Source organism: Periplaneta americana, chromosome 8 (assembly GCF_040183065.1).
Source record: "Periplaneta americana isolate PAMFEO1 chromosome 8, P.americana_PAMFEO1_priV1, whole genome shotgun sequence".
Lineage (NCBI taxonomy): Eukaryota > Metazoa > Arthropoda > Insecta > Blattodea > Blattidae > Periplaneta > Periplaneta americana.
In genome coordinates, this window is record NC_091124.1 from 17,054,243 (window position 1) to 17,074,916 (window position 20,674).

Sequence of the window (20,674 nt, forward strand, 5' to 3'; positions counted from 1 at the left end):
ACCTAATATCGTGATTTAATTTAGGATCAAGTCTGCACAAGCGGTCAAGTTTACGGTATGAAAAATGATTCATTTCAGAGAAAATAACGAGGGACACTTTCTATAAAGTCTTCCCTAAAGAAATCGTGTATGGACTATTCCATATGAAATCGATCAGTAAAAAACCTCGCATTTTTATACTCTAATTTTTTCCCTACTTATACAAGGTGCTGAGGGGAGTGCACTTTCAAAAATATACTATCGAAAGTCAAACGGTTTTCGTATTATTGAGCGACAAATTTAGCGTATTTATAAAAACAAGCCTCTTTCAGCGCTCAGAACTCTGGAACCATTTACTGCAGAACATTGAACGAGAGCTTATTTTGGAGCTGACATTTGGTAGGTTATGTTAAGAAGTAATCCTTATTTTTATTGTACACAAATAGACAGATAATCTGATTTTACTTGCTTTCAGGCTTTTTGGCCATTTGTAAAAATGTAAAAAAATATTGAGAAAAAAAACCTTGCATTATTAAGAGGGATTCGGCATTGTTTGCTTAGTGGTACGGCAATAAATTTCGAGGGTATTAAATAGATTATTTTCACACGCCTAGACTTGAACGGCGCAGTACCGCACGCACTAGCCGAAGTTGAAGATAAGCGAGCGTTGGGCGTCATATTACTCCTGTGTTTATGAAAACCTGTGATAAAGCTAGCACAGCCATGCGCTGCTAGACGACACATCACGTGTTTATGTCTCCTGGCCTTGCTTACCTCTGCTAGCTCCCGCCTCACAGTCAGCTGGTTAGTTCACGCGCGTACTATTTATTTTCTTTATTTGATATTTTCAATACTTTCTTATCAACATACCATCAGTAAAAACTATGTGTTTATTTGTACTTTCAAAGCGGAATCTAACTATATATTTTCAAAATATTTTTTTCCTAGCCAAAGGCGTCTTAATGAGGAAAAATCTAAATTTCTCCATTTCCATTAAAAATAAGAAAATCTGTTTATGTGTCAATATAAACTTTAATTTCTCAGCATCAAAATAGACCATGATTTTGATCATTGGGTGAAAGGGTTTCGGAGCTACAACAGTTTAAAGTTGCAAATTTTATGAAAATACGATAAATTTAAATATTTTTAATTTAAAAACTATGAAGTTCTGATGCCTCAAACTTTGCACAAAGCATTGTATCACAGTTCTCTACGGACAGAAAAAGTTTCATTGGATTTAGAAATTGTAAGGTCAATTTTCTCTATATTTCGGTCGATTTGAGATGGAATAGCTCGCATGCTCAGCCAAAATCTGAAATGACGCCCCTGTACCACGTAGAAGCTTAACCAGACAGCCTAGATCCGCCACTGATTGGAATCATAACCCTGTCGATATAGAACTGCACCAGACTCGGGCGGACTCATTCATTGCAGCGAACACATAAAAGTCTGCCCGCAATCCAGGTCACCGCCTTCTCGAGATGATATTGCAGCTGCAACGGAATTTATTCGGCAATAACTGGTGCATGCAGTCATTGCCGAATGCAGCGAGAACCGCTTTATCTTCAGACATCTCCATGGTGAGGACAATCTACCCTCTACTCCTCGATTCCTTAGTTAGGCAGAGAGCGGAAGCAAGGCAACAGAGATATCCATCTAATTCAAGGTTTGTAAAAAACCTGAGACTCGTCAAAATTTGAAAGTTTTCCCTCTACGTCTTCTATCTCCTGCATACTTAATGGATACTGAACATGTACTATCTTGCAATTCTCTAAGTGCAGATATGAAGAATTCTTCATGAAGTTGTCAAGTTTCTTCCAAAGTTCGCAGGTCGATAGTCAGAAGTTTGGTGTATGTCACGTCTCAGTATTTGAAAAAAGTCAGGAGTTGCACTGGGCTGTATCTCTAAAGATGAACACTGACGACATAAAACTGAATTGTCTGCATTGCGTGTCATGTAACAACCACAATTCATTTTTAAGCAACGCGATGCCTCTTATCAACTGTCCACTCTTGTGGACTTCCTTCTCTTACCTCTTCTATTTCTTCTTATTCTTTTTCTTTCTTTCCATCTGCTTTTCTGCAACCCAATCTTACATTTTTCCCCTTTCTTTAGATTCCACCTTGATTGGACACTTTATTCCCTCATGCAATTTCATCTCTTCTATAGTCTATCTCTAAATTAAACAGATTGGGATAAACATAGTCTTCCAATTCCTTCACCCTTATTCGCCTTCCACTTATTTCTCTCTTACAGTACTTCTTTATCACATTCTTTTTCTCTCCTCCTTTATCATCTTCCACTTTCTTTTTCTCCTCCTTTGTCGTCATTCACTTTCTTACCAATTTTTTAATCTTACACTTTCTTTCTCTTCTTTTCCTCTTCTACTTTTTCCTTTCCTCCCATTCCTCCTTTCTCACATCCAACTTTGAGTGAAAATCGAAAAGACATAACGAGTAAATCTCACTAAAAACCTGTGGAAGAATACTGAAAGATGCAAACAAAACACCAAACAGGCTGAATTCAGAGTTCCTTCGAAACCCTAAAAAGAGGTTAAAATCGACAAAATGAAGTTCGTCATGAATAGGTGCTATAGTACTATACAAATGGTGTTAAGGGTAAGCTTTCAAAAATGTACTTTTATAGTAAGTTTTATATCAAATATTAAATGCACCACCGATACGTTTTGAGATTTAGTGTATGATTAATTACATAATTTTGCTTCGAAAGTTTAAACTCGTTGGCAACGTCGCAGTGCCAAAGCTTCCGTACGGAGGCGTTGAACTCATCCGACGTGAAATATAAACAAAAGGCTACGTATTGCAAAATCAAGCGACTACTTCGGCCCACGTTTTCCTTGACTAAATTTAAAATCTCCTTTTCCCTGTCAACAATTTCATCAGGTTGTTGCGAAATATTGTAATTACTTGTCACGACCAGGGGCCTGTTTCACAATGTTTACAATCTTTGTAAATTGTAAACTTTGCTTGTAAATTGTAAATTTCTGTTTCACAATCTTTGTTTGTAATGTTGAACTTTACAAAGGAAATCAAATCTTTACAAATTAAATTTTGCTCACTTTACAAGTATTCTGTTTCACAATGAAGGATAATTTTACAAACGTGTAAACTTTACTTGTAAAATTAGCACATTTTCTACAATACCTCTGAGATGTGTAAAGTTTGATATTGCAACAAATTATGAATAAATACAATAAAGAAATACTTATTAAATTAATTTTTGAGTAACTGGATAATATTAACAATTAAACTAACGACGTTTTGACGTTATTAAGGAGTTCTAATGACTCAGACGAAGATATTGAATTTAGGCCTAATCAAACGAAGACTTATACGTAAAATTCTCCGGCCAAAAATTAATAACACGTTCGTATCATTGCATGCATTTAATGAAAGGTTTCGAATGAGTCTCGCGCTATACTTCAGAATATCGCGTAAGTATTTATATAAGAAGACTGTATTTAATAAATACTCGCACTTAAAAAAAGAAGTTCCCTGCATCAAAAATAAATAATTCAATAATGCAATAACGTCACTACTTATGCGGTATTCTGAAGTCGTTTCGAGTCCCGTTTCGCTGGAATCTCTCCTACAAGATATGGGACATCATATCCAACATCCAAAAGGGAAAAGTGATGCCCTAACCTCAAAGCGAGAACTGTATTGTTTTGCATTGGATGCAGTCAGTTCCGTGGGTTAGCAGATAAGCACGGAATTTCTAAGATATCAGTATGCAAAAGTGCGCACAGGGTAGTTGATGTTGTTAAAAGAGTTATATTCGGGGCAGGTTTTTGATCACCAAAATGTTATTTACTATAGCTCAGAATTTTTATGCTGCTGCTGGGATCACTAATGTTTGTGAGGTTATGGATGCAACATTAATAAATACTGATGGATCAACACAAAAAAAAATGAACCTGATTTTGTAGTTAGACATCATAATGATTTTATCAATTGCATATTTGTACTTGGAACAAATCTGTTATTTACTTATTTCACTGAATTTGGTGCTAACTTTTGGTCATTTAAGTCATAGACGTATTGGTATACTCGACCAATCACATCACATGAAACTCCATTGTCGCCAATATATAAAAATCTAAATACTTTTAATTTTCTTTAACAATAATTTATATTTTCTGTGGGTGAAATCTGAAATCAGCAAGCTTAGAATAATCTATTTTAGTACAAAATATAAAAATATATGTATAGATAATAGTAAAAATACAGCGACTTTAGCTCTGCTCCTTAGCGATTTTTGTAAACTGTCGTTGGCGATATTGTGTAACCAATAATGCGTATTTGTAAATTTCTTTACCTGATTTTGTAAAGTTCGTCAAACTTTACAAACTAATAAGATAGCATTGTAAAACACAATTTACAAGCATTTATAAACTTTTACTTGTTATTTGTAAATTGTTAATTTGTAATTTGTAAGGATTGTGGAACGGGCCCCAGTTAGCAGACAGCAATGAATATCTCTGCACTGGGTAATGAATTAACGAAATACCCGTAATATCCCATGTCGAGCAAAAGTATTCTGTGCTGGAAGTAAAATCCCTTTTCAGGGGTGGTTCTTGGGTACTCGCATGGTGAGCCAACGTGGCACGGTTATTAACCTGTTAAACTTTACTAGTCTCCTCAGCACTTTGTTCTTTGGTCCTTTTATGCACTGTACGTGCTAACACCAGTACTTTGGCAAACACTGAGATTATTACTTGCAATGTTTTAACTAGCACTTTCATGAACACTGATTTTACTATTTACAATATTTTAACTAGCACTTTCACAAACAATGACTTTACTATTTACAATATTTTGACATGTATGTTTGCTATTTTCAACTAACACTTTCAAAATCACTGAGTTCATTATTTACCATATTTAATATCTATCGCAAACCTCTCTGCATACGCTAACTTCACTTAAGATCGGAGATCACGTAATACTGGTACAAGACGATCTTGACTATCGAAAGAAAGTCGAGAACAGCTGATCAGTGTTGCCACGTCTAGTCTTGTTAGTAAAAAATATTTGGAGCTCCCTTATTATATAAGTTTCACCTACAAAACACTGCGCATGTGCAGTAAACAAGAGCCCCTGTATATATGCTACTTGTGGTCAGTCTTGCGAAATTATTGCCTATATACAGGTGGATTCCCATCAAGACTCTCTGCAAATTTTAATTCTGTATGTGTACATTTATTATTAGTTGATTATTTAACGACGCTGTATCAACTACGAGGTTATTTAGCGTCGATGAGATTGATGATAGCGAGATGGTATTTGGCGAGATGAGGCCGAGGATTCGCCGTAGATTACCTGGCATTCACATTACGGTTGGGGAAAATCTCGGAAAAAACTCAACCAGGTAATCAGCCCAAGCGGGGATCGAACCCGCGCCCGAGCGCAACTTCAGACTGGAAGGCAAGCGCCTTAACTGAACGAGCCACGCTGGTGGCTTACCTCTACGTATCAGACACAACCTCAATCAGAAGTAATAACGTATAGTAATAGCAGTTATCATTATTATAATAATCCGTGGCGCTACAGCCCGTGAAGGGCCTAGACCGACCAGCCGGTTGCTGGACTCACGCCCACATGTCGAAGCAGAGGTGGACGATCATCCAACCAGAATGGAGGTATCGTGTGGTTAGCACGATGGTCCCCCCAGCCGTTATATCTGGCATTCGCAACCGGATTTCGCTACCTATCGTAGCTCTCGAAGTGCATCATGATGCTGGGTGGGCACCGATCCCATACACTGGCCGAAATTTCATGAGAAAGTTTCTTCCCCCATGAGGACTCGAACCAGCGCGCATTCCGTAACGCGAGTCCTAAGCAAGATGCCTTAGACCGCGACGCCACGGCGCGGGACTTTATTATTATTATTAATATTATTATTATTATTATTATTATTATTATTATTTGACATAATTAGGAACATTAAATCCAGACGTTTGAGATGGGCAGGGCATGTAGTACGTATGGGCGAATCCAGAAATTCATATAGAGTGTTAGTTGGGAGGCCGGAGGGAAAAAGACCTTTGGGAAGGCCGAGACGTAGATGGGAGGATAATATTAAAATGGATTTGAGGGAGGTGGGATATGATGATAGAGAATGGATTAATCTTGCTCAGGATAGGGACCAATGGCGGGCTTATGTGAGGACGGCAATGAACCTCCGGGTTCCTTAAAAGCCAGTAAGTAAGTATTATTATTATTATTATTATTATTATTATTATTATTATTATTATTAAAAATTTGTGTCGTGAATTAAAAATGAAAATAAATCATTTAAAAGCACATATGAAAAAATAAATAATAAATAAATAAATAAATAAACAAACAAATAAATAAATAAATAAACACATATCGGTAATATTAACTAGGTTTACTGAAAAGTTTTCATATGTTGGCATTACTGTGTTAAATAATATTTCATTGTTTCATTTTTCAGCAATTTCACCAAAATGGTGTCAAATATTATGAAGAAGAGAATGTTCAGCGCGAGACAATTTTACACGTGTAACAGACATTCAGGAAGTTATCGACATTTCAGTTCACCCTTGAAAAATTACATAATGCATTTTGTGAAAGATTTGAAGTACAGTCAGCTAGGCACTGTGCAAAATACTACAACTCACTGCGAAGTTGAACTTTCTGATTTGGACGCAATTTTGCAGTACTAGCTGGCTTTGTTGTATGACGGTGACAAATGAGTGATTCTGAAGAAGTTTCCATATATGATATGGAAAGCGGTAGTACTTTAACTTTACCCCAGCACTTACTTCCAAACGCTATAAATTTCACTCACACTCGCTAGCACTTCAAACATCACGACAAATCAAATATTCCAATTCATTATTTTTGAATGTATACTGACTTTGTAATGCAATATAACGGGGATTACATAACAGTAAAACGGATTGATAAAAATTTAAAGATCTTGCTTTAGAAGGGTGAAGGACACGTCATGCAGTCAATATATGTCTCTTTGATTTTCCTTTGCTCTTGTCATCTTAATTCTTCTAACCTTGTACTTCACTTTTGTCATCGTTTTTACGTTTCTGTGTTGGATGGATATACTAATCTTTTCCTATAGATTTTTGATAGATTTTAAACATAGACACTGACAAAAATTTGTAAACAAAATGTAGAAATTAAATTCAAACAAATCAAAAGGGCTGTGGAAGACCGAGTCGCATAAAATACTAAAGTGTAAGGAGTTTATTAATGATGAAAGTACAAAAATATCGATAGAAACTCGTTGCAACAAAACAAAATTCAAGAACAAGTATTAAAAAAAACTGGAATGTCAATATGATTCAACAGGAAGAAAACACAAATGATTTCAGATCCTGTCTTATATGTGCAAGATTTTTTGGATTCTGCAGGTGTCATAGATAGAGATACAATATTTGTTCGGATCAAATTGCTGCTATTTAAAGTACATAATTTATTACCATAATACCCTGTTCTCTTAAATTGACCGAGTATATTGGGAATTAAATCAATAGTTTTCCAAAAGCCCGCTATGAAATGTTTTATACAAAACAATTTTTATCTCGAAAAGCAAATAAAAGAGACAAAAATTGAATTACACATTTTTTTAATATCTCAAAGAATAACCCCCTGAAATTAATGACATTACATGAGTGTCATATTTTTTCATCAGACCAACCAACAGACTGGGGGGCTTCGGAGCCTCTTTCTACAGACCTAGGAGTCGCCTACACCACTACTGCCATCTACCAATCTTTGAGCGAACCGCGAGAAACACACACCACGGCGGATGATCAATTCGATGCTTCACAAACACAAATGGTGACCTGGTCTTCGAAATAAACGTAATAATGAAAGGAGAATTGTGGAGAGTAATGGTGGAAATGAGAAAATAGAAACGGGAGAACTCCGAGAACATCCTCATAACCTTGACTTGTCCACCACAAATAACGGATGGAGGTTAGTTGCGTCCTAATTGAGCCACTCACCCACTAGAGGACTGTTAGTTGCGTCCCTTCTACCTGTTCAGCAAGATCTCTGAGCTGGTCTCTGGTGGCATTTGTTTGTTTGTTGCAGACCTTGCTTTGAGACCGTAGTGATACAGTAGAAGGAATACTATGGATGTGATGAAGAGTGGAAAATATAGGCCGCTTTTCATAGTGGACGGTACAAATTCCGAATTCACAAGGATTTGTATGGAGATGTTCAGCGATGTGCCTGCTGCAGAAGAATATGGAAGTATTATATAAAGCTTGATTTAAAAAATACGTTACTCGATAGTTTCCAACAACATAACCACGAAAAGGAAAGAAGAAAAGTGTTAAACAGACAGAAGTTAAACAGTGAATTGAAACTTAAGCATGTAGAAAACATTTAAACTAAACTATCGAGACTTCTGCAAAGTGAGCTTAAACAGAGTGACGTGCCTACTATAACCTTGTCTGACGTGGAGGTCTTTAAAAGACATATTAGAAGATCTACAACATTTGTTCATCTGAAACTACCAAAGGTGCACAGAAACACATGGACATTAAAAGAAATACCGGCGAAGAATTTTTAATGATAAATAATGGTGATAAGAAAATAGGTTTTCAACGCCGACAAATTTAAGTGTGTTCAGTGGAAGTAGTACTTTGTATGTATGTATGCATGCATGCATGCATGCATGCATGTATGTATGTATGTATGTATGTATGTATGTATGTATGTATGTATGTATGTATGTATGTGTGTATGTATGTGTGTATGTATGTATGTATGTATGTGTGTATGTGTGTATGTGTGTATGTATGTATGTATTCACACTGCAAATGGTTAAATACCCGGTGACAGTGGTAACTAATTACACGAAATAATGACAATTAGTAATAAACACAATGCAAAACATACAATTAATAATAAATTAATAATAATACTAATAATAATTACTAGTAATAATAATAATAATAATAATAATAATAATAATAATAATAATAATAAGGAGCATCCTAAATTAAATGAAGCACGGTCACTTAAAATTACATTGAAAGTAAATCCAATTTGTATCTTAACCCTAACTTTGAACTAAAAACCTACGAGTATGATATGTTCATACATGCACAAGTACCTTTCAGCACTACACTCATTTCGCTGTCAACTGACTCATTGCACTGGAACTACGATACATTTGACTGATACTATCCTGATTTCACTAACAGTTCAAAAACATTTCACTGTTCAAATACTTTGTACTACCACTATAAGCTATAAAAATTCACTGACACAAACACACTTTACTTATCGAACACACTTAACTGATACAATAATTCAGGTAACAAAATAATATAATATAATATAATATAATATAATATAATATAATATAATATAATATAATATAATATAATATAATATAACGGAACATTAAAAAATTGTCCTAAATACTTTACTCGAATCTTCACGATTCACGGACTTGTTAATGAAATATACATATGTGCTTCTATTTTTCTTTTTGCTGCCAAATAAAAAAAAAAATCGGAAGCTATACAGATATGAGCCGTTGAGAGCAGAAGTGGTGTAAGTCAAAAATGGGTAATGAGAGTTAAAGTAAACATTCTGTAAAATACAGCGCAAAGTAGCAGTTAATATCGAATTTATTTAAACTATTATTAGTCAGTGGATAGCAAGAAGGGCATATTAATTGCTACTTTGCGCTGTATTTTTCAGAATTTTTACTTTAAACCTCATTACCCAATTTTGACTTACACCATTTCTGCTCTGAACGGCTCAAATGTTTCAGTGTATTATGAGACATGTGAATCAGGAGATTATTTACGAACGCTAAGGGACGCAACTGACCGGTAATTGAATAAGTAGATGGACGCAACTAACCTGATTCTTACTTATGGGGACGCAACTAAACCGAACCCGCAAATAACTCAGCCATCGCCAAATTTGAACAATCTATAATTGGACCCTGACATAAGGTTGGTAACATTTAGACTACCTAGAACGGTCATTTTATTAAATCAATATTTTAAAGGCCAGAATGACAATTAGCTAAATTTATTTAAGGAGAATGCATAATATAGTACACATTCATTCATTCATAGTGTGCTACCCAAGGGCATATCTTTCACTGCAAACACAGCATTCTCCAGTATTTCCTATTTTCTGCCTTCCTCTTTGTCTCTTTATATGATTCATATATCTTAATTTCGTCTATCATCTGATATCTTCTTCTGCCCCGAACTCTTCTCCCGTTCACCATTCCTTCCAGTGCATCCTTCAGTAGGTAGTTTCTTCTCGACCAGTGAACCATCCAATCCCTTTTCCTCTTCCTGATCTGTTTCAGCATCACTCTTTCTTCATCCACTCTTTCCAACACAGCTTCGTTTCTTATTCTGTCAGTCCATTTATAGTACACAAATATCCAAAATTTAACTTTTGTGGACTCTATGCAAAAATAATTTTGATAGCGACATCGTGTATGAGAAGTTGAGTCCATTTTCCACTAAGCCATGAAATAATTGCGTGATTGTATTAAATAAACTAAATTAGTCCTGGAAGCGCTGTAAGTTAAATTAAAACCTGTGGTTTAGCAAGAAGTCTGTTATATATTACGAATTCGCTAATACAAGCATGTAGTAATTAAATCTGGCACAGAACTAATTAACTGAAATTGATTCTCTAGGTCAACAGTCGTTTAAGGCAGTACGAGTCACTCTCGCGTGGGGGGAAAAAGATGTGGAAAGAGCAATATGGGGAAATGGTTCAATGTAGACTACAGAAAGAGAAATACACACAAAGAGATCTGAGAGATGAGAAATACAAAATGAGAGCGATAATGGTTGAAATAAATGATGAAGAATGGGAGAGAGAAAGTAGGAAGAAAAAATGTGAAAACAGGAGAAAGGAAGGATGGAAGTAAAAAGAGAGAGAGGAGGAAAATTTACGAAAGGAAAAGGAAGAAAAAATAATAATTGATACATACAAGATAGGAAAGAAAGGGAATACAGAAGAAGAAAAGATAGAGAGGAATATATGGGGGGGGGGTAAAGAGAGAATGAATGGAAGAAAGACACGGAGGTAGTGAAGAGAAAGTAGGAGATAAAGGAGAGAAAAAACAGAACGAGATAGACAGATACACAGTGAGCCGTGCACGTTGGCTCGATCGGTCAGGCAGGTCTTCAGCACCTAGCGCCCCCTACATTTTCGTCTTTGAGGGCTGTCCTTCCTTAAGGAGATTCAAGAATAACTTAAAAAGTTGTGTATAAAGTGTAAATTAAAATTAAGGTGACATTTAACATTTAATTTCTTTAAGGTGACATGTATTTATTTAGCCTGACGAGTTACTCACTTGGTTTGAGTTGTAAATTATTTAAAAATAGCGTGTAAGAGGGCCTTAGACTAGAAATGTTTAGCTTAAATGTAGTTCTGTTTATAAGTATGCATAAGGGTGTAATTATCTGTCTTATTTGAACTGATGTAACAGTGAAGCGAGGTGAGTCAGTGAGGTTATGGTTTTACAGTGCAATGAATAGTTCCGATCAGTGATAATTTATAGCGTCAATGAAATGTGTTCTATAGTGTCAGTGAAATGTGTTATAGTGTCAGTGAAATGCGTCATAGTGCCACTACAGTGAGTGAGATGAGAGTAAAGTGAAAGACTATTGAAAATTATGTAGGGCCTATACATATGTAATTGTGTTAAATTGCATTGTGTATTTTTATTGTATTGTGTACATAATTGTATTGTGTATTGTATAATTGTACTGTGTACTGTAATTTTATTGTGTATTGTTTATATTGTGTATACCATTTCCACCGGGTGCTTGCCCACTTGCAGTGTAAATAAATACATACATACATATTCCCGAATGTTCTGTCCTAATAGCAGCAAAGAATTGTGGGTACACGAGAGAGGGGGAAATAAGATGTTTCTTGGTTAGGCGAGTAGTATTGCAGCGACACTCGGAAACTCGCCTTTGCTTAGACATTTAGACAAGTTACACTTAGAAATTACTTATTGTGACTTAGGAATTCGCCTTGCCTAAACATGTAAATTAGTTATTCGGAAATATCATATCGTCTGATATTGTAAGGTCACTCGGAGATTCGTCTTTGTGTAGAGATGTAGATGAGAAGGGTAGAGTGATACAGGGAAAATAATAAATATTTTTAGATGTGGTAGTAATAATAATAATAATAATAATAATAATAATAATAATAATAATAATAATAATAGTAATAATAATAATAGTAATACTACTACTACTACTACTACTACTACTAATAATAATAATAATAATAATAGTAATACTACTACTACTACTACTACTACTACTACTACTACTACTACTACTAATAATAATAATAATAATAATTTATTTAATGTGCCAGAGCTAAGGCCAGTAGGTCTTCTCTTCTGTCCAGCCAGTATGAGATATTCTGAGTAAAAAGTTCATCATTATAAACATGTGCCCAATTTTCAATGATTGTGGAGATACAGCTTGTTATGTGTATCATTAAAGTAGTCCTTATAGTTCCGTGCACAACCTTTAAAATTGTGCACTTTGTGAGACATCCAAAACTATAGGCCATTCTATTTCTCGTGAAACCTACCTGCGCGTGAGGGGAAGGAAAAAGTGGACTGAGAAGCTGCCTTCCTTCGCTTTTTTTTTAGTTGGTTATTTAAAGACGCTGTATCAACTACTAGATTATTTAGCGTCGATGAGATTGGTGATAGCGAGATGGTATTTGACGAGATGAGGCCGAGGATTCGCCATAGATTACCTGGCATTCACCTTATGGTTGGGGAAAACCTCTGAAAAAACCCAACCAGGTAATCAGCCCAAGCGGGGATCGAACCCGCGCCCGAGCGCAATTCCTTCGCTAAGCTTCGACTTGCAAGCTAGCTAAATCGCTTACCCCACCATAAGATTCTTACAATGAACTAGTGCGTACAAATGCATTTGGTTTCACGAGTTAACGAATGACCTTTAGGTCTATACTGAGAGTATTTCAGAAGAGCGACACTTAAAATTCTTTTGTGTCTAATCAATAGTACATAGTCATTTGTCCTTCCTCATATCATTTGTAAGGATTGTTATGCGTCACATTCAAATATCTGTATCTCCACACCCATTGAAAATCGGACACTTGTTTATATGAATTCTTTTACTCATAACAGTCTATGTTATTACCCCCTTAAATATTAATCTTGAATCACCTTTCAAAAGGTTGGAAAGGAAAACTTGGTACGGCGGATGGAGGAATCATGAACCAAGTCACAGAACTGGCATGCAACTCATTCTACAGAGGTTACAATAAGCCTACTTGGGTTGCAGTCATTAAGAAATGATCACTTGTTGCCCTGTAACTTTGTAAGTTATAGACTCATAAATAGATAAAGAGAAATAAAGTAGAATGATGGGAGGAAATATGGAAGCAAGGAAGATAAAAAAAAAGGAAATAAAAAATGAAGATGTATAAATTGCAGGAATAGAGAGAAAGTAAGTGCAAGTAAATACAAAGAAGGAAAAACAGCTGTAATAGTACATTATGCAACGAGCCTATAATGGTAGTAATTAAGACGCGAGTATGTTTGTTTATGAAACGAGCGCAAGCGACTTTATATGCTCGACCATATTTCTAACTTGAAATTATTCATAAGTATTCATGTTATGGTTATGTAAGTGAGGAGCGGAACTGACCTAAATTGTGAGATGTGCGCAGATGCGAAAGTATTGATTTTTTCCGAGGAATGAATGTATCGTTGACCTTGATATAATCTAGAGAATAACATGAACATTAATTTTGATATAACCTGGAAATTGATTTAGCATTGAAAAACGAGATGACAAATTAAATTTATTTTAATATTATTTACAATTAACGCTAATTATTATAGTAACAGAACATAACCTTCTGCGACAATATTGTATTTCCAGCCTTCGTGACGTTTCTCTAGTTGTCTTTCGATTGGATATCCGAGAATAATCGAAAACCTGAACTTTAATGAATAGGTGTACTTTAATGACATGCATTAAAGGACTGCTACCAGGTGTATAATTACTACATTTCGGCATGGTCGGGCATAAAATAAATACAAAAATAGATAGAAATATGAAGGATAAGAGAGTAGAGAGATATGAAGGAGAAGGAAAGGTGAATACAAGTAGGAGTGGAAAAATCAGAACTATGCCTTTCGAATCCCTACCTCAGCTGGGCTCAGTCCATTGGGAACTATTGTTGAAAAAGTTAATTTAGACGAGCAGCTGCAGGTACACACAAGCTGCCTCAACTCTCAAAAACAATTAAACGTTTGTGGTCATACAAACATGTTAAATGGGTTAGTCGTTCAAACCGAAATGTTATGCCTCGCTACCTTTAAAGAATAAAATTTCAGACTGTGATTAAATAACCGATTGGAAAAACCCCCAAAACATACACCGTAGGTACAATCTGGACTGCACCAGCACAGAAATCATACACCAACGGCGTTGGCAGTTTATTCCGAGCATATTAGACCTGAGAGGGAGGGTAGTTGTTCCAACCGTGGCCACATCATGAGTATGATCCAAAAATGTGAAATAAACATAGAAACCGATGGAGATTACGGGGGAGTTGTAACTAGAAACATGAGGATTGACGAAGACGGAGAAGAAAAAGGATGAAAGAGAAAAGTATAAGAGATAGGAAGATAGAAACAAAGACATAAGAAGAAAAAAAATGTTATGTTTTATTTAACGACGCTCGCAACTGCAGTGATTATATCGGCGTTGCCGGATGTGCCGGAATTTTTCCTGCACGAGTTCTTTTACATGCCAATAAATCTACTGACATGAGCCTGTCGCATTTAAGCACACTTAAATGCCATCGACCTGGCCCGGGATCGAACCGGCAACCTTCGGCATAGAAGGCCAGCGCTATATCAACTCGCCAACCAGGTCGACCACACACAAGAAGAAGATTGGAAGGAAAATAGAGAAGTTGAAGCAGGCAAAAAAAGTTAGATGAGGTGCACAGAAACAACAGGCAAAGAGAATAAAAGAAAATTTAAGAAAAGAATAAAGAGAAAGGAAGCGAACAGGACAGAATGAAACGAAAGGAAGGTAAGAAAGTTAGAATAGAAAGCGAAGTACTGAGAAAAGAAGGAGTTAAGGGTAAGAAGTAAGAATTATGTAGGTTGTGTTGTAAAATTAGGTGTTTTATTTTATATGTATTGTGTATTCTTATTGTATTGTGTGTAAAATTGTATATGTGTTGTAAATTTTATTATGTATTGTAAATTTTATTGTGTATTGCTTATCATTTTAACTGTGTATTGTTAATATTGTATATACCACTGCCACCGGGTGCTTGCCCACTTGCAGTGTAAATAAATACATACAAGTAAGAATTGAATTAATAACAGAACGAAGGAAAAAAAGAAGGGATGATTTATTATGTTCATTACAAAGGGAGGAAGTGAGGAAAGAATAAATATGCAGGAGGAAATTAAGAAAAGAAAGAAAAATTGAAGGAAGAGGAGCAGGAAGTAAAATTAAATAAAAGAGAGAGAGGACAGAAAGGTAGCCAACGGAAGAAAATACGTAGAAAGGAAGAGAGTGAGGAAGAAAAAGATTGAAGACAGGCAGGAAAATGAATGTGAGAAAGTGAAAGATGGAAAGAAAGGAACATGAATAAGAGACAGGAAAGGAAGGATGATAATTGATAGAAAGAAAAAGGAGAAGAGTTGAAAGAATAAAAAATAGAGAAGGATGAGAATTGAAAGTACAAGAGAAAAAAGGAAAGGGAGTGAAAGAAAGATCGAAGGGGAACTAGTGAAAGAAGGAAAAAATGTGGATGAAGTGAATGAAAGAAGGGAGAAAAGGAAGTTAAAAAGTGTCATAATTAATGAGATAATGGGTAGGAAGTGATAGAAAGATGGCAAACAGGAGCAGATGAAAGAATTTGTAAAAAATAAGAAGAAATGAAAAAAAATTGAAAAAATGTGAGAAATCAAAACTGAAGAAGTAGGAAGAGCCAAATCGAAGGAAGTGAAAAGGGAATGATCGGAGAGAGTAAAAAGAGTAAATCGGAGGACTGAAACAAAATGAAGTCACTAAAAGTAAAAAAAGAAAAATAGGAGGCAGTGAAAAAAGAAAAATAGGAGAAAGTGTAAAAGAAGTAACAGAGGAAGTGAAGGAGGACGTGAAAAAATAAATTCGGAAGAAATGAAAATAGAAAATTCAAAGGAAGTTAAAAAGAAAAATCGGAGGAAGTAAGAAAGCAAAAATCAGAGAAAGTGAAAAGGAAAAAAAAAAAATCGGAGGCAGTAAATAAAACGAAAATCGAAAACGTAATAAAGGAAAAATCGGAGGAAGTAAAAAAAAAAGAAAAGCCGGATGTAGTGGAAAACAAAAATGGAGGGAATAAAAAAATAAAACCGGACGAAATAAAGAAAGAAAAAAGGTGGAAATAAAAAACAAAAGAAAAATCTTAGGAATTCAAAAAAGGTAAGTTGAAGGATGTGAAAAAGGAAAGTCGAAGGAAGTGAACAAAAGAAAAATAGGAGGAAGTAAAGAAGAAAAATACGATAAAAAATAAAATCAGAGCAAGTGAAGGAAAGAAAAGAATGCAAAGAATTGAAAGGAATAAAGAAAGAAGAAAAGAGATTAATGAAGAGAAGAAAAGGAATAGAGAAGGATTTGAGGAAGTGGAGCGGAAGACATGAAAAATGCGGTTGAGAGGAAACTAAAGAACAGCTGCATGAAGGAAATGAATAAAAAGCTAAGGAGGAGCAGGTTCAGAGATAAAAGGAATAATAAAGAAAGAAGTTAGGTATATATGTAGTAGGTTATTTTACGACGCTTTATCAACAGCTTAGGTTATTTAGCGTCTGAATGGGATGAAGATGATAATGCCGGTGAAATGAGTCCTGGGTCCGACACCGAAAGTTACCCAGCATTTGCTCATATTGGGTTGAGGGAAAACCCCGGAAAAAACCTCAACCAGGTAACTTGCCCCGACCGGGAATCGAACCCGGGCCACCTGGTTTCGCGGCCAGACGCGCTGACCGTTACTCCACAGGTGTGGACAAGAAGTTAGGTAGAAAGTGAAAAGGGTAACAGAATATTGAGGCAGCTGAAAACGAAGCGAATAAACGTAGAAATAAAAGACAAAAAAATGTAAACATAGCAATTAATAAAGAGTGCGAGAGATTGAATGAATAAATATACGAAGATATGAATGAATGAATTAATTAATTAACAGCTAGATAGGAAAGAAGCTTGTCCAAATTAGATTTGTGACATGGAAATAATGTAGGCTACATTTCTGTCTATCCCATACGGACTGGATGTGTCGTAAGTGGTAGTCACGCTGGCAACATGACAATCAAGTCCCACTATTTGGGCCGCAGAGAAAAACGCAATTTCTGACGTAGGTATCTGTAGTTGTGAAATGTAAAAGTCAAAGCGCGACGTTGTAACTAAACAGCATTCCCTTTCCCCTTACCCCGATGGCAGATAGGCCCTATTCAGTAGAGCAGGGCCGGGCATGAGAGCGGCTCCATTTAGTCGGCCAGAGCTGCTCTCGCTCCGCAAAGCACTTCAATTCCAAGCCAGAGCAGAACGCTCACGCAGTGGCGGACTCGCATTACAGCTACCTTCCCTGCATTAATATAACAAGAGTCACGGTTGTTCTAGTCATTCAGTCTGTCAGTACATAATAGTTTATAAGGATATTACATCAATCCATTGTACAGTACAGACTTTATAACACTCTTATTAATTTAATGGAATAAACTGCGCTCTATGCACACACACAAATCATTAGGCTTATTTACATAACCCATACGGACATACTGCAATCTCCTCACCACGGTTCTACGAGAAGGCATATGGCTTCCACTTCCCCTGCTTGCTGTGGGCAGAGTTCATCTGCCAATATAATTAAACATCGCTTGATGAATTCACCTTCGTTGAATGTTTTCAATTCCTTTGCAATTTCGTGGCAAATTTTGTAGCTAATTCTCATAGCCGATTCACTAAGTGCATTATTGTCATCCTGTTAATATATAATATAATATAATATAATATAATATAATATAATATAATATAATATAATATAATATAATATAATATAATGTAATATAATATAATATAATATAATATAATATAATATAATATGATATGATATATGATATCACCATAAATTAATACAACTTAAAGAAAATGTTTCTCAGGTATGTACATTATATTGGAGTATCTATTCGATATTTATATTGCATTAGCCTATAAATTATTATAGTACGTTTAGTAATATATAATTTTAAACTATACAAATATTATTATATAGCATAGTATAGTATATTACAGTTCATGATATATATGATATATCATGAACTCTAATATACTAGACTATGATATATCATAATACTTGTATAATTTAAAATTATATATTACTAAATGTATAACAACTTATAAAGGAATATAAATATCAAATAGATACTCAATATAATGCATCTGAGAAACATTTTCTTTAAGTTGTATTAATTTATGGCGTTCATTACCAACATATCTGTCATATTCAGTAGCATGTTGTAAAGAATAATGTCGTTGGATATTGAACTTCTTAATCAGTTGGAGTGTTTTATGCCAAATTAAACACTTTGCTAATCCACTGCTTTGTAACAAAAATAACTCCTCCTCCCATGATACATTAAAAGCATTGGGAGTAGCGGGACGCCTTAGTGTATGAGCGGAAGCTCCGTCTTCAAAGTTCGCCATCATATTGCAGAGTCACCACTGCACCGACACTGAATGATGTACGGTATGCATATGTCACAGCGCTCGCAAGACCCGCTCTTTAAAACACACAGCGCTCATTTCTCAGAATCACGTAATGTGTCCAGTCCTGCAGTAGAGGGTGGGCGACTGGACAGACAGACAGATAAGCTCGGGAGGAACGTTACGGAATATCTACTGTAAGTGACAACGTCGTTTCCACTTTGTGTGTGGCGCCAGAAGGATGAGTGACTATCCAGGTCTGTCAAAAGTTGCTTCTTTCCTTGCGACCACAATACTTGCACTCACCCATCTCGAGCAGCGTGTCGTAGTACGCCAGCAGACTGGCTCGCTGCATCACGCGGTACAGCTGCAGCTCTGCCTCGTTGCCAGGCGCAGACGTCACCACCACTGCAACAACACAATACGCTACATCAGTGGACGTTCTACCGATATTTTATTCCCTCTATAATACTTATTACAACGTAAAAATACATTATTTATCAAAACTTTCGTGCTGGGAACAGACTTTTGTGAAACAAACCACCTGCTGGTAAACACTTTTTTTGGAGTGAGTAGAAATTTTTATGGAGCAATTCTGTTTTATAATAGAATAATATGTATATAGAACACCTGAGATTCAGATTATTTCATTTTGATATTCTAGATTACTGACATTATTATTGGTTATGTTTTATTTTCCGACAGAATTATCATCGTTGGTTGCTATCAAACCTAGTGAAGGTCCTGCGCTATCTTCTGGTTTCCTGTTGTGGTGGAGTGTGTTCATGATTGTGTCGAAATGAGTGTGTGTTTTGAAATTCAGTTATGTTCAGGATGTGCTGTGGGTGTGTTTTTGTATGTTTGTAAATTTCATATTGTTCTAGAGTGTCAAGTTTCTGGTATTTTGGCTGGATGTGTAGTATTTTCACGCCAGTGTCTATGTTGCTGTAGTTGTGATTGGAGTTTGTGATGTGTTCTGTGTAAGTTGAATTTGTTGTGTGGTTTGTTTATGGCTATAATATGTTCCTTGTAACGTGTTTGAAATGATCTTCCAGTTTGTACAATGTAGAAGTCGTTGCAACTGTTACATGCTAGTTTGTGTACACCGTTTAAATTGTATTTATTTTTGTGTCTTGTCTGTGTGTTTATATTTTTGCCAACTAGCAAACAGAAAAAAGTCCAAACTGCTCAAATATTGAACAATTCACCGTTGCCCTCTCTCTTCCCCGTCACTAAGATTAATTATTTCATCTTTGTTCCTGCAATATAACTCCTATTTGCAAAATATACAATTTTTCAGCAGGAGGAAAAAAAAAAAACACATTTATTCATCTTATGGTAGCCGTACATAGAGGATTGTAAATGCTTACATTTTCGAAACAAAGAAATATAATTACATATAGGAAATTTTATTATTTGATGTATCACTATTTAAGTTATTTAATAGAGCAAAAATCTGAAAATCGATGAATATGTCACATATGAGTTATTGCAGGAACGACCATTTATATTCTACCACCAGTATTTTTGGCAGTTTATATAATTATAATATATTATATATGTACCTATTCTATACTGTATATATTATGTATACATTAGAGATATGCCTTTATTGGCAAATAAGGGTAAATACATTCAAAGGTCAAATGAAGAATTAATTAATGGGGTTAGACGAAGTATATAGATATTACAGTGAACAGTTTCACGAAAATATCGCTGAAATTAACTGCGAATAAGAAAAATTAATTTTAAATGAGGGAAGATATGTGTTACAGAAATTCCTTAAAAGTAATACTTACTTACAAATAGCTTTTAAGAAACCCGCAGGTTCATTGCCGCCCTCACATAAGCCCGCCATCGGTCCCTATCCTGAGCAAAATTAATCCAGTCTCTATCATCATATCCCACATCGCTCA

The 20,674-nt window shown here is 35.4% G+C and overlaps 1 protein-coding gene across 2 annotated transcripts in view; it reads right to left on the bottom strand.

Moving 5' to 3' along the window:
* nab (NGFI-A-binding protein homolog) overlaps nt 1-20,674 on the bottom strand; it is a 521,598-nt gene that overhangs the window by 200,539 nt on the left and 300,385 nt on the right. For both annotated transcript variants that reach the window (XM_069832484.1, XM_069832485.1), the window contains exon 2: nt 19,065-19,166. In XM_069832484.1, coding sequence (XP_069688585.1) covers nt 19,065-19,166 — 102 coding nt within the window. The remainder of the gene's footprint in view (nt 1-19,064; nt 19,167-20,674) is intronic.